General features: G+C 44.4%; 1 protein-coding gene across 4 annotated transcripts in view; it reads right to left on the minus strand.

Moving 5' to 3' along the window:
* Nucleotides 1-15,974, minus strand: part of LOC121577674 (beta-1,3-N-acetylglucosaminyltransferase radical fringe-like) — a 31,509-nt gene that overhangs the window by 2,389 nt on the left and 13,146 nt on the right. For 3 of the 4 annotated variants that reach the window (XM_041891464.2, XM_041891447.2, XM_045222532.1), the window contains 4 exons: nucleotides 8,153-8,201; nucleotides 7,853-7,955; nucleotides 4,537-4,690; nucleotides 3,969-4,054 (listed from right to left, as the gene is read on the minus strand). In XM_041891464.2, the coding sequence (XP_041747398.1) occupies nucleotides 3,969-4,054; nucleotides 4,537-4,690; nucleotides 7,853-7,955; nucleotides 8,153-8,201 (392 nt within the window). The remainder of the gene's footprint in view (nucleotides 1-3,968; nucleotides 4,055-4,536; nucleotides 4,691-7,852; nucleotides 7,956-8,152; nucleotides 8,202-15,974) is intronic. The other variant, XM_041891457.2, reaches the window with a different exon arrangement.

Here is a 15,974-nt window from a genome sequence, read left to right on the forward strand (position 1 = left end):
TCCATGAGGGTAGTATGAGGGCCCGACGTCCACAGGTGGGGGTTGTGCTTACAGCCCAACACCGTGCAGGACGTTTGGCATTTGCCAGAGAACACCAAGATTGGCAAATTCGCCACTGGCGCCTTGTGCTCTTCACAGACGAAAGCAGGTTCACACTGAGCACATGTGACAGACGTGACAGAGTCTGGAGACGCCGTGGAGAACGTTCTGCTGCCTGCAACATCCTCCAGCATGACTGGTTTGGCGGTGGGTCAGTCATGTTGTGGGTTGGCATTTCTTTGGGGGGCCGCACAGACCTCCATGTGCTCGCCAGAGGTAGCCTGACTGCCATTAGGTACCGAGATGAGATCCTCAGACCCCTTGTGAGACCATATGCTGGTGCGGTTGGCCCTGGGTTCCTCCTAATGCAAGACAATGCTAGACCTCATGTGGCTGGAGTGTGTCAGCAGTTCCTGCAAGAGGAAGGCATTGATGCTATGGACTGGCCCGCCCGTTCCCCAGACCTGAATCCAATTGAGCACATCTGGGACATCCTGTCTCGCTCCATCCACCAACGCCATGTTGCACCACAGACTGTCCAGGAGTTGGCGGATGCTTTAGTCCAGGTCTGGGAGGAGATCCCTCAGGAGACCATCCGCCACCTCATCAGGAGCATGCCCAGGCGTTGTAGGGAGGTCATACAGGCACGTGGAGGCCACACACACTATTGAGCCTCATTTTGACTTGTTTTAAGGACATTACATCAAAGTTGGATCAGCCTGTAGTGTGGTTTTCCACTTAAATTTTGAGGGTGACTCCAAATACAGACCTCCATGGGTTGATAAATTTGATTTCCATTGATAATTTTTGTGTGATTTTGTTGTCAGCACATTCAACTATGTAAAGAAAAAAGTATTTAATAAGATTATTTCATTCATTCAGATCTAGGATGTGTTATTTTAGTGTTCCCTTTGTTTTTTAGAGCAGTGTATTTAGTATGTTTTATCTAGTTGTGGTCTGCTCCTTTGTGCTTTGTATTTCTAGAATAGCGGTGTCCTTTCCTGTGTAGCCTATATCCTGTCTATCATTCCAAAGTACTTACATATTGTATATATTTCACATTAGTTTGCTGCTAAAAGTTGGATATATTCTGTTTAACTTTGGAGAGGCCACCAGATTCTCATGGCCATTGTTACTTTGTCTCTAAAAGGTAGGCTACCTGTGTCCCACTGTTTGCTTTGTTTAGGCTAGTATAGCTTTTACATTACAGTAATGTTGTTTTGTTATAGTTGTGGTCTGCTTTTTTGTGGACTGAATAGTCGTGGTCAAAGGTTTTGAGTATTGGTCTTCACAAAGTTCGCTGCTTCAGGGTTATGAGATATTTTTGTCAGATGATACTATGGTATACTGAAGTATAATTGCAAGCATTCCATAAGTGTCAAAGGCTTTTATTGACAATTACATTAAGTTTATGCAAAGAGTCAATATTTGCAGTGTTGACCCTACTTTTTCAAGACCTCTGCAATCCACCCTGGCATGCTGTCAATTAACTTCTAGGCCACATCCTGACTGATGGCAGCCCATTCTTGCATAATCAATGCTTGGAGTTTGTCAGAATATGTGGGTTTTTGTTTGTCCACCTGCCTCTTGAGGATTGACCAATGGGATTAAGGTCTGGGGAGTTTCCTGGCCATGGACCCAAAATTCAGATGTTTTGTTCCCCGAGCCACTTAGTTATCACTTTTGCCTTATGGCAAGGTGCTCCATCATGCTGGAAAAGGCATTGGTAGTCACCAAACTGTTCTTGGATGGTTGGGAGAAGTTGCTCTCGGAGGATGTGTTGGTACCATTCTTTATTCATGGCTGTGTTCTTAGGCAAAATTGTGAGCGAGCCCACTCCCTTGGTTGAGAAGCAACCACACACATGAATGGTCTCAGGATGCTTTACTGTTGGCATGACACACGACTGATGGTAGCGCTCACCTTGTCTTCTCCGGACAAGGTGTTTTCCGGATGCCCCAAACAATCGGAAAGGGGATTCATCAGAGAAAATGACTTTACCCCAGTCCTCAGCAGTCCAATCCCTGTACCTTTTGCAGAATATCAGTCTGTCCCTGATGTTTTTCCTGGAGAGAAGTGGCTTCTTTGCTGCCCTTCTTAACTCCAGGCCATCCTCCAAAAGTCTTCGCCTCACTGTGCGTGCAGATGCACTCACACCTGCCTACTGCCATTCCTGAGCAAGCTCTGCACTGGTGGTGCCCCGATCCCGCAGCTGAATCAACTTTAGGAGACGGTCCTGGCCTGTGAAGCCCTTTTTGTGCAAAGCAATGATGACGGCACGTGTTTCCTTGCAGGTAACCATGGTTAACAGAGGAAGAACAATGATTTCAAGCACCACCCTCCTTTTAAAGCTTCCAGTCTGTTATTCTAACTCAATCAGCATGACAGAGTGATCTCCAGCCTTGTCTTCGTCAACACTCTCACCTGTGTTAACGAGAGAATCACTGACATGATGGCAGCTGGTCCTTTTGTGGCAGGGCTGAAATGCAGTGGAAATGTTTTTTTTGGGATTAAGTTCATTTTCATGGCAAAGAGGGACTTTGCAATTAATTGCAATTCATCTGATCACTCTTCATGACATTCTGGAGTATATGCAAATTGCCATAATCAAAACTGAGGCAGCAGACTTTGTGAAAATTAGAATTTGTGTCATTCTCAAAACTTTTGACCACAACTGTATGTATAGCTTACACACAGTATAGGCCTATGTAACTGTGTCCTGTTTGTGCAATATATTTCAAATTAGTTTTCCATTGGGAAGCAGGGGCGTAGGCATGGGTGGGCCTGGGTGGACAGAGGCCCACCCACTGGGGAGCCAGGCCCTGCCAGGCCCACCCAATCAGATTGAGCAAAAACAACACATTATTACAACAAAAATACTACTCAGCACCCCCCACCCACCCTTGTCTCTTATGTGTCCCACTGTTTGCATTGTGGCTTTGTGTGTGTGTGTGTGTGTGTGTGCGTCTGTGTTTCACACCTCTGTGTGAGCCACTCTCCAGACAGTGTCCAAATAATCTTATTCATTATGATCTAAAAAGCCAAACTGATCCTAGATCAGCACTCTTACTCTGAGATGCTTTGTGGACAGGTGAGCTTGCTGCTCTCTCACCTGGCAAGTTGTGAAGGGCCAGTCTACCACCCCCCTGGCCTGCTATGTCCAGTGGGGGAGGGGAACCTACTGAAGGAGTTAGACATGTACAGAGTTAGTCTCTGAGAGAGGGCTGTGAGATGCTAAAAGTCACCAGCAGGGAATTTGTAACACAGTTTAGGCTGGGTGTTAGCCTTTAGCATATTGCTTTTATATTTGAATAATGTAGTTTTGTAAGATTTGTCAACTGCAATACTGATCCCTTTATATTCCTGTATTTTATTCCCCACAGAGAGGATGATGAGGAGGATGAGGAGGATGATGATGTTTGGGAGGTTGAAAGGACACTTGGATGTCCCCTGACACAACCACAATGTTTGAGAGAAGTTGATATTGTAGACATTTTGTTTTTATACCCCTTACTAAAACGTTTATAAAGTTATAGCTGTTGTGTCTATCAATCACATTTTTTCCACATAAGTTTTTGAGTTGTTGTGGAAGCCATCTGAGGAGTTTCCAGCTCTATTCATCGATCATTTACTTATAGCTTGTCCATGAAAGATTACATTTTAAAAAAAGGTTACTTTGTGTGTGTTTGATCTTGTGTGATCTGAACTGTGCCATTCCTATGTTCTGACCATTTCCTTATCTCCCAGGTGTGATACCAAGTTTATGTATGTCCTTATCATATAACTGTTCATTAAAAGTAGTTATTTTTGGGTGTGTCTATTTAGGCGGAAATCTACATTTCTGCCTTTACATTTAAATTACCCTTTAAACAGCCACAATAATATGTGCATCTGAAGAACATTGAAAATGTTGAACTGTTCAAACTCACCTAGCCCATGGACTCATCTTGAGGGCCAGACCACGACTGATACAGAACCCTGCTCCTCCTGTAGCGAACCAGAACCTCACTGACACCTGGGAGAAGAAAACAAGGGTCAGAGGTCAGAAGTAAGAGAACAAGAGAGGGATAGAGAGAAAGAAAGAGACAGGAAGGGAGGTATTGACAGAACGACAGATAGAAGGAATGGAGAAAGAGAGAGACAGTAAGGGAGGTATAGACAGAACGACAGATAGAAGGAATGGAGAAAGAGAGAGACAGGAAGGGAGGTATAGACAGAACGACAGATAGAAGGAATGGAGAAAGAGAGAGACAGGAAGGGAGGTATAGACAGAACGACAGATAGAAGGAATGGAGAAAGAGAGAGACAGGAAGGGAGGTATAGACAGAACGACAGATAGAAGGAATGGAGAAAGAGAGACAGGAAGGGAGGTATAGACAGAATGACAGATAGAAGGAATGGAGAAAGAGAGAGACAGGAAGGGAGGTATAGACAGAACGACAGAAGGGATGGAGAAAGAGAGAGACAGACAGACATACAGACACTGGATGTACTCACAGATCCGTCACTCTTGACCCTCTCTGCGGCCTCTATGGGGTGGTCGAGGCTGGGCCGGCCCAGGTAAACATCCTGGGTGTGGTGGTAGGAGGACAGCAGCTTCAGCAGACTGGGTACAATCACATAGTTATCATCATCCATATGGCAGAACCACCTGGGGGGGGGGGGGGAGATGCAAGCTATTACATAAATACAGTTACTATAAAGTTGTTATCGATAAATGTTATAAAGTGTTACTGACATGTTAAGTTGTTAACATCACATTATCACAACAGTGATGGTGTTCATCAATGTATAGAAGTAACAAATACTGGAATAAATACAGTACATGTGACTGGAATAAATATAGTACATGTGACTGGAACAAATACAGGACATGGGACTGGAACAAATACAGGACATGGGACTGGAACAAATACAGGACATGGGACTGGAACAAATACAGGACATGGGACTGGAACGAATGTGTCCATGTTTTCAAATAGGCCTGTCATTGGCAGAGGTATGTGGAGACAAATACTGGAATAAATACAGGACATGGGACTGGAATAAATACAGTACATGTGACTGGAACAAATACAGGACATGGGACTGGAACAAATACAGGACATGGGACTGGAATAAATACAGTACATGTGACTGGAACAAATACAGGACATGGGACTGGAACAAATACAGGACATGGGACTGGAACAAATACAGGACATGGGACTGGAACAAATACAGGACATGGGACTGGAACAAATACAGGACATGGGAATGGAACAAATACAGGACATGGGACTGGAACAAATACAGGACATGGGACTGGAACAAATACAGGACATGGGACTGGAACGAATGTGTCCATGTTTTCAAATAGGCCTGTGATTGGCAGAGGTATGTGGAGACATACAGTCCTATTCAACTGTTGACCTCCTTAACCAAACACACAGAGAATCTAAGACATACACTACATGACCAAAAGTATGTGGACACCTGCTCATCGAACATCTCATTTCAAAATCATGGGCTTTAATATGGAGTTAGTCCCTCCTTTGCTGCTATAACAGCCTCCACTCTTCTGGGAAGGCTTTCCACTAGATGTTGAAACATTGTTGCAGGGACTTGCTTCCATTCAGCCACAAGAGCATTAGTGAGGTTGGGCACTGATGTTGGGCGATTAGGCCTGGCTCGCAGTCGGCGTTCCAATTCTTCCCAAAGGTGTTCAATGGGGTTGAGGTCAGGGCTCAGTGCAGGCCAGTCAAGTTCTTCCACACCGATCTCGACAAACCATTTCTGTATGGACCTCGCTTTGTGCACGGGGGCATTGTCTTGCTGAAACAGGAAAGGGCCTTCCCCAAACTGTTGCCACAAAGTTGGAAGCACGTCACGCCCTGACTCAGGGGACGCTTATATGTTGAGTCAGGGTGTGTATATTCCTTGTTGTGCTTGTTCTATGTATGAGGATCTAGTATGTCTAGTTCTATGTTGGCCGGTGTGGTTCTCAATCAGAGGCAGCTGTCGCTCGTTGTCTCTGATTGGGGCCCATACTTAAGCAGCCTATTGGCACTGTCTAGTTGTGGGATGTTGTTCCGTGTAAGGTTTGTTTTCTGTACTACCTTGGACTTCACGTTTCGTTTCATTTATTGTTTTGTCGTGGTGTTTATTCAGTTAAAATAAACATGTATGCATATCACGCTGCGCCTTGGTCTGACCCGTCATTCAACAAGCGTGACAGCACAGAATCGTCTAAAATGTAATTGTATGCTGTAGCATTAAGATTTCCCTTCACTGGAACTAAGGGGCCTAGCCCGAACAATGAAAAACAGCCCCAGACCATTATTCCTCCTCCACCAAACTCTACAGTCGGCACTATGCATTGGGGCACGTAGCATTCTCCTGGCATCCACCAAACCCAGATTCGTCCGTCGGATTGCTAGATGGTGAAGTGTGATTCATCACTCCAGAGATCATGTTTCCACTGCTCCAAAGTCCAATGGCGGCGAGCTTTACACCACTCTAGCCGACACTTAGCATTGCGCATGGTGATCTTAGACTTGTGTGCGGCTGCTCGGCCATGGAAACCCATTTCATGAAGCTCCCAACAAACAATGATTGTGCTGATGTTGCTTCCAGAGGCAGTTTGGAACTCGGTAGTGAGTGTTGCAACCGAGGACAGATTATTTTTACGAGCTAAGCGCTTCAGCACTCGGCGGTCCTGTTCTGTGAGCTTGTGTGGCCTACCACTTTGCGGCTGAGCCGTTGTTGCTCCTAGACGTTTCCACTTCACAATAACAGCACTTACAGTTGACCGGGGCAGCTCTAGCAGTGGGTGCTCGATTTTATACACCTGTCAGCAATGGGTGTGGCTGAAATAGCCGAATCCACTAATTTGAAGGGGTGTCCACATACTTTTGTATATACAATGTATGTCTATGTGTGAGATGTACTCTCAAAAAAGGCCTCATCTCAGCAGTAAAGAAATAGCTGTATTTCTTTACATAAGACAGGCAGTCTGCTGAAACTGTGGGGCTCAGTACTCTTGACAAAGGCAGCAGGGTTAAAGGTCCGATGCAGCCGTTTTTATCTCAATATAAAATAATTTCTGGGTAACTATTAAGTACCTTACTGTGATTGTTTTCAATTAAAAAGGTCAAAGGGAAACCAGAATAGCTTCTTACCAAAGAGCCATTTCACAAGCAAGAATGTTGCTAGGACTGTCTAGGAGTGGTCCGAGTTGGGAGGGGAACTGAAAACGATCTGTTTTTGGCAGAGAGGTTTGGAACTCTTTTTATTGGTCTATTAACTAATTTACCGCTTGGTGATGTCACCAGTCAGGCCAAAACTCCATCCCACCAAAACAGGCTGAAATTTCAGGCAGTCTTTTCAAACATTTTACAATTTCACAGTATTATTCCAACCTCATAGTATGGGAAATACAGTATATATAAAACACCAGAAAATCCAGTTTTGACTGCACTGGGCTTTAAACACCAAGCAAGTGGGACTACTTCAGGTCTCTGATCAGGGCAGGAGAAAACATTCACTTCTTCTGAATTGGCTACTTATTGGCCGATTATAATAAATGACTTCATCTATAGTTAAGTTCTTATCTTAGCATGCAATGTGATGGGGAATAGCAGGTGTAGCAGACATGGTTGCTCATGGTCACGTGATGAGGTAGCCCCGCCAGCGACATCAAAATCAGTGGTCGTCCCAAGAGGGAATTTCCTTTTGGTGTAATGGTCAAGACGTGGGTTTCTCCCGTGGGAGACCTAGGTTCAAATCCCACCGATTACACAGGCAGTAAGGTAAAGTGTGACTGAACACTCACTTCCTCTGTGACTCGATGAACTTGTCGTATTCCACAGACATCTTACAGCACAGGGCCTGCCGCGTGTGTACTGCTGAACAGTTGGTGTTGACGACGTTAGCACCTGACAGAGAGAAAGAGAAACGGTGCTGAGCCCACTTATCTTACTACTGAGACCTTTATAACGGAGTATCAAATACACATATGCCTGATAACATATTATAAGTCTCTCTAAGAACATCAATCACAAAGGTACAGTGACACAATAATTGCTCTCCTATTTGTACTTCCATTGTCCACCTGAAGAGTGTATTGTTTTACCTGCTCTCCTCCTCAGCTCCTGATCCTCCCCATCTGTGAATATAAAGGTCTTGAGGACACAAACACAGAGAGAGAGAGAGAGAGAGAGAGAGAGAGATGGTGTTAACGGAACTCAATATAAAGGTATAGAGGACACAAACAGCGAGAGAGAGCGAGAGAAATGGTGTTAACAGAACTCAATATAAAAGGTCTTGAAGGCGCAAACACAGAGAGAGAGAGAGATGGTGTTAACAGAACTCAATATAAAGGTCTAGAGGACACAAACACACAGAGAGAGAGAGAGATGGTGTTAACGGAACTCAAGCGTACAACCTTGAATTTGGACAAAAATACCTGGAAAGGACTCTTACTGTTAAAGACTGCCAAGGACTACCCAGCAACACAACAACTAGCAGAAAAAGACTGCCAAGGACTACCCAGCAACACAACAAATAGCAGATAAAGACTGCCAAGGACTACCCAGCAACACAACAACCAGCAGATAAAGACTGCCAAGGACTACCCAGCAACACAACAACTAGCAGATAAAGACTGCCAAGGACTACCCAGCAACACAAGAACCAGCAGATAAAGACTGCCAAGGACCACGCAGCAACAAAACAACAAGCAGATAAAGACTGCCAAGGACTACCCAGCAACACAACAACCAGCAGATAAAGACTGCCAAGGACTACCCAGCAACACAACAACCAGCAGATAAAGACTGCCAAGGACTACCCAGCAACACAACAACCAGCAGATAAAGGCTGCCAAGGACAGCAGTGTAAAAACAAAGGGGGGGGTGTCAATGTAATTAGTCCGGGTGGCCATTTGATTAATTGTTCAGCAGTCTTATGGCTTGGGGATAGATGCTGTTAAGGAGCCTTTTGGACCTAGACTTGGTGCTCCGGTACCGCTTGCCGTGCGGTAGCAGAGAAAACAGTCTATGACTTGGGTGACTGGATTCTTTGACACTTTTTTGGGCCTTCCTCTGACACCGCCTGGTATAGAGGTCCTGAATGGCAGGAAGCTTGGCCCCAGTGATGTACTGGGCCGTACGCACTACCCTCTGTAGCGCCTTACGGTCGAATGCCTAGCAGTTGCCACAACAGGCGGTGATGCTAACGATCAAGATGCTCTCGATAGTGCAGCTGTATAACTTTTTGGGGACCCATGCCAAATCTTTTCAGTCTCCTAATAGACTTAAACAGGAAATTTGCTAAGGAAAATAAACTCTTTCCTACACAAAGTGGCTAAACTGTGGTCTCCAAACACGTGGCACGCCCTGGAGCTGCGGTCAGAGGACCGACTAGGGTCCCCCAGCCACATCATAATTCACACAGGCACAAACGACCTGAGGGCCCAGCAGGAAAGGGTGGCCACAGCACTCAAGGGAGTGATTGAAAAAGCTTCTTCCACTTTCTCTACCACACGAGTGGTCATCTCCACCCTCCACGAAAATACTTTCACCCTGTCATCATACAGCGGGTGAATACAAGCATTTCCCGTGACTGTGCCTCAAAACCAATGTTTACCTGGCCCATCACCCCACCCTGGATTTGGACAGCCTCTACGACCAGGTACACCTCTACAAGGCCAAGACATCGAACTCAACCGCAGCCCCAGCACCTCACACAGGAGCAATAGAGAGATGAGCACCTGACCCAGACCTGCCAGACTCCCTCCTAGACCTAAACCTAATCACTATCCACATCCCCACTCCAACCAGTTGACACCCCTTCCAAACCAACCCTGGCCACACCCTATATAGGTCCTCCCAGAACTTGGGAAGATTGAACACCAGGTGGGCTGCAGCATTCTGGATAAGTTGCAGGGGTTTGATGTCACAAGCGGGGAGACAAGCTAACAGAGAGTTGCAGTAGTCTAGATGGGAGATGACAAGTGCCTGGATTAGGACCTGCACCGCTTCCTGTGAGGAAAGGTCATCCTCTATGGAGGTTGTAGAGCTTTCAAGGGGCCACATTCCATTGTCTGAAAAGCGTAATTGATACAGGCTACCGGTAGCCTACTGTAATGTCATATGAGGCAAAAATGAGGGTCACAATTCCAGCAGCTGTTGCAAACTGGGTCTGTACATAGTCAATGGTACTCATACGGTAGGTACACCAGCCTACAGTTCATCTCTTGGCAGTAGTACTGTAGACTACTTCATCACTGACCTCAACCCAGAGTCTCTCAGAGCGTTCACAGTCAGCCAACTGACACACCTATCAGACCACAGCAAAATCACAACCTACCGAAAAACTATTGGCCAACAACAAATCCAATCCCTCCTAGACAACTTCCTGGACAAAATGTTGCCCAGCTATAGTGAAGGTGGAAACTTAGCAGTAGGAAGCATGAACAGTATATTTGACCTCTCAGCTAACATATCACATTTAAATATTCAAGCAGAAAACCTAAGAAAACTAACAACAATGAGAAATGGTTTGATGAAGAATGCAAAAACCTTAGAAAGAAATTGAGAAAACAATCCAACCAAAAACACAGACCCAGAAAAACTTAGCTTACTCCTTCACTATGGTGAAACACTAAAACAATACAGAAATACACTAAGAAAAAAAAAAGGAACAGCATGTTAGAAAACAGCTCAATGTGATTGAAGAATCCATAGAATCAAATCACTTCTGGGAAACAAACAACAACACAAAGAGTTATCTATCCAAAATGGAGATGTATGGATAAACCACTTCTCCAACCTTTTCGGCCATATAACTAAGAACCAAGAACAAAAACATATACATGATAATTTACTAAACTTAGAATAATTTATTAAAGACCACCAGAACCCATTGGATTCTCCAATTACATTGGATGAACTACAGGACAAAATACAATCCCTCCAACCCAAAAAGGCCTGTGGTGTTGATGGTAACTAAAACAAAATGAGAATATATACAGACCACAAATTCAAATTGGCTATTCTTAAACTCTTCAACATTATCCTCAGCTCTGGCATCTTCCCCAATATTTGGGACCAAGGTCTGGTCACCCCAATCCACAAAGTGGAGACAAATTTGATCCCAATAATGACAGTGGAATCTGTGTCAACAGCAATCTCAGAAAGAATCCTCTGCAGACTCCAACATTTCCTAGGTGAAAACAACATCCTGAGCAAATGTCAAATAGGCTTTTAACCAAAATACCGTATGTGATCTCCGTCACCTAATCTAAAGACATGCCTATTTGAATAACCAGACACTGATGATTTACGGTTGATGAGAATAACATTTATTTATTGATAATAATGTGGGGATATTTATCGTGTGGAATATACTACCTGAATGTGTTTGTATACCTTTTCATGCCTTTATTGAAGTTGATTGTCAATTATGTAATTGGTAGGGTTTGTGATGCATTCTGGGTAATGGGTGTTGTTACAAGAAGCATGTGATTACTTTGTTTGAGAGACAGACAAACAGGGTCAGATCAGCATGCTGCCAGGTTAACAGGCAATAATTACAGGACATTGTTTTCACTGAGGAAATGTTGGAGTCTGCTATTGATGATACTGCAGAGGAGTCTTCCGAGATTGCTGTTGACACAGATTCCACTGTCATTATTGGGGTAACATTTTTCTCCACTTTTGTTTTGAATTTGTGGTCTGTATATTTTCTCATTTAATTTAGGTTACCATCAACACCACAGGCCTTTTTGGGTTGGAGGGTTTGTATTTTGTCCTGTAGCTCATCCAGTGTAATTATTGAGCCTGGATTTTCTTTTGAGTTGATTAGGCCTACTTTTTGTTCATCGTCCTATTTATTTGTTTTTTTTAATACTTGTACAGTCGCCGGCTTATCTTCACGTTTGCTAATAGAAGCCTCACTCTGGGCAAGAAAAAAACACATCTTCCTCATATTGCCTCCTCACTGTTCCAATCCAAACACCAACCTCACACTGTACGACAGACCACGTATACACCCTGCACACCCTTATTGACAAACAAACAAAAGCAAAGTCTTCTCATGCTCTGTTGATTTCAAAAAAAGGTTTGGTCTGTTATACAAATTGACACAAACAACAAGTGAGCAGTTAAAATTGGCAATAAACACACATATTTTGTTCCTCAGGGGGGTGAGACAGGGACACAGCTTGAGCCCCACCTTCAACATATACACTGTGTGTACAAAACATTAGGAACACCTTCCTAATATTGAGTTGCACCCACTTTTGCCCTCAGAATAGCCTCAATTCATCGGGGCATGGACTACAAGGTGTTGAAAGCGTTCCACAGGGATGCTGGCCCATGTTGACTCCAATGCTTCCCACAGTTGTGTCAAGTTGGCTGGATGTCTTTTGGGTGGTGGACCATTCTTGATACACACAGGAAACTGTTGAGCATGAAAAACTCAGCAGCGTTGCAGTTCTTGACACACTGAAACCGGTGCGCCTGGCACCTACTACCATACCCCATTCAAAGGCACTTTTGTCTTGCCCATTCACCCTCTGAAAGGCACTCATACACAATGCATGTCTCAAGGCTTAAAAATCCTTCTTTAACCTGTCTCCTCCCCTTCATCTACACTGATTGAAGTGGATTTAACTGGTGACCTCAATGAGGGATCATAGCATTCACCTGGTCAGTCTATGTCATGTTTTGTAAACTCAGTGTATATCAATGAATTGGCAAGGGCACTAGAATAGTCTACAGCACCCGGCCTCACCCTACTGGACTCTGAAATCAAATGTCTACTGTTTGCAGATGAACTAGTGCTTCTGTCCCCAACCAAGGAGGGCCTACAGCAGCACCTAGATCTTCTTCACAGATTCTGTCAGACTTGGGCCCTGACAATGAATCTAAGTAAGACAAAAATAATGGTGTTCCAAAAAAGGTCCAGTTGCCAGGACATCAAATACAAATTATAACGAGACACCGTTGCCCTAGAGCACACAAAGAATTATACCTACCTCAACCTAAACATCAACACCACAGGTAACTTCCACAAGGCTGTGAACGATCTAAGAGACAAGGCAAGAAGAGCCTTCTATGCCATCAAAAGGAACATAAAACTCGACATCCCAATTAGGATCTGTCTAAAGATTACTTCAGTCAGTTATAGAAACCATCAATCCCTGTATGGTTGTGAGGTCTGGGGTCCACTCACCAACCAAGAATTCACAAAATGGGACAAACACCCAATTGAGACTCTGCATGCAGAATTCTGCAAAAATATACTTTGTGTATAATGTAAAACCCCAAATGCATGCAGAGCAGAATTAGGACTATACCCGCTAGTTATCAAAATCCAGAAAAGAGACGTTCAATTCTACAAACACCTAAAAGGAAACGATGCACACACATTTCACCACAAAGCCATCACCTACAGAGTGATGAACCTAGAGAACAGTCCCCTCAGTCAACTGGTTCTGGGGCTCTGTCCACAAACAGACCCCACAGAGCCCCAAGACAACAACACAATTAGACCCAACCAAATTATGAGAAAACAAAAAGACAACTATTTGACACACTGGAAATAATTTTAAAAAACAGAGCAAATTGGTATGCTATTTGGCCCTAAACAGAGTGTACACAGTGGCAGAATACCTGACCATTGTGACTGACCCAAAATTAAGGAATGCTTTGATTATGTACAGACTCAGTGAGCATTGCTATTGAGAAAGGCCGCTGTAGGTAGACCTGGCTCTCAAGAGAAGACAGGCTATGTGCACACTGCCCACAAAATGAGGTGGAAACTGAGCTGCAATTCCTAACCTCCTGCCAAATGTATGACCATACTCTAACTCAGACAACACTGGCCCCGTTCTCTCTCTCCTTTACCCTGCTCGCCTCAACACTGGCCCCATTCTCTCTCTCCTTTACCCTGCTCGCCTCAACACTGGCCCCATTCTCTCTCTCCTTTACCCTGCTCGCCTCACTGGCCCCGTTCTCTCTCTCCTTTACCCTGCTCGCCTCAACACTGGCCCCGTTCTCTCTCTCCTTTACCCTGCTCGCCTCAACACTGGCCCCATTCTCTCTCTCCTTTACCCTGCTCGCCTCACTGGCCCCGTTCTCTCTCTACTTTACCCTGCTCGCCTCAACACTGGCCCCATTCTCTCTCTACTTTACCCTGCTCGCCTCAACACTGGCCCCATTCTCTCTCTCCTTTTCCCTGCTCGCCTCAACATTGGCCCCGTTCTCCCTCTCCTTTACCTCAATCATGGTTCCTCTTTCCTTTCCTCCTCCCTCTCTCTCTTTCCTCCTGTCATTTATTCTTCCCTCAGTCCTCCTCCCTCCATCCTGTCCATGCTCTTTCGTTCTCCCTTCTTTTATCCGGCAGTCATCTCATCCCAGCCTCGGCCCGGAGGCATTCCCTCTTTTTCCTGTGTGCCCTGGGAGACGCCGGGCATCCCCGCCAGAACTGGCAAAAAACTACACAGGACACCACAGGCAGGTGACGCACACACACAAATAGCCCACCAGGCCGAGTCAGACCATGCCAGGCAAACAAATACCTTCCCTTAGTAAAAATGTGCTTAACAAGTCACATAATAGGTTGCATGGACTCACTCAGTGTGCAATAATAGTGTTGAACATGATTTGTACCCCATACATACAGAAAATTGTAAGGTCCCTCAGTCGAGTAGTGAATTCCGAACACAAATTCAACCACAAGACCAGGGAGGTTTTCCAATGCCTCGCAAAGAAGGGCACCTATTCGTAGATAGGTAAAACATTTAAAAAACAGACATTGAATATCCCTTTGAGCATGGTGAAGTTATTAATTACACTTGGATGGTGTAGCAATACACCCAGTCACTACAAAGATATGGGCGTCCTTCCTAACTCAGTTGCCGGAGAGGAAGGAAACCTGTATCTGCTAAATGACTAAAATGTAAATGTAAAATGAAACCGCTCAGGGATTTCACCATGAGGCCAATGGTGACTTTAAAACAGTTACAGAGTTTAATGGCTGTGATAGGAGAAAACTGAGGATGGATCAACAATATTGTAGTTACTCCACAATACTGACCTAATTGACAGAGTGAAAAGAAGGAAACCTGTACAGAATAAAAATATTCAAAAAAATGCATCCTGTTTGCAAGAAGGCACTAAAATAATACTGCTCAGAAAATGTGGCAAAGCAATTAACCTTTGGTCCTGAATACAAAGTGATATGTTTGGGGCAAATCCAATACAACACATAACTGAGTACCACTCCATGTTTTCAAGCATAGTGGTGGCTGCATCATGTTATGGGTATGCTTGTAATCGTTAACCTTTTCACACGTGAGTTCCAAATACCTCTAACGGTCGCCCCAGCGTGAGTTGTTTTATGGACGTGATGTCAGAATGCACTCACTGTTCCAAAATGTGATTGTTACGCAACAGGACAGTTAACACGCGCTGCCTGCTAATTATCAAATCAAATCAAATTTGCCACATTAACCAACAAGCCCTTAACCAACAATGCATTTTTTATTTTTTAAAGAATAAAAGCAAATAACTAAAGAGCAGCTGTAAAATAACAGTAGGGAGGCTATATACAGGGGGGTACCGGTGCAGAGTCAATGTGCGGGGGCACCGGTTATAGGCTGTTTCAACTTCTCAATTTCAAATTATTTTCTAACAAGTTTTATTTTCTAACAGTTTGAATTGAGGTGTGTTCCGCCTCCTCATTAATTCACATAGAAGTAGCCCATTTCACTGTTGCGGACAATTTATGTTTGAGGCTTTACTGAGCCGGACAAACTTATTTCTTCGAGGAGAGCCCAAGCACGTCTTCATCAATGCTTCCGCAGATCAGGTATGCAGACATTTGCGCAGTCTTGCTCGAATTGGAACATTTTCTGGCTGGCGCTCGCATTGCCTTGTTGTTTTCCT

The sequence above is a fragment of the Coregonus clupeaformis genome, chromosome 1 (assembly GCF_020615455.1).
Source record: "Coregonus clupeaformis isolate EN_2021a chromosome 1, ASM2061545v1, whole genome shotgun sequence".
NCBI classification, from domain to species: domain Eukaryota; kingdom Metazoa; phylum Chordata; class Actinopteri; order Salmoniformes; family Salmonidae; genus Coregonus; species Coregonus clupeaformis.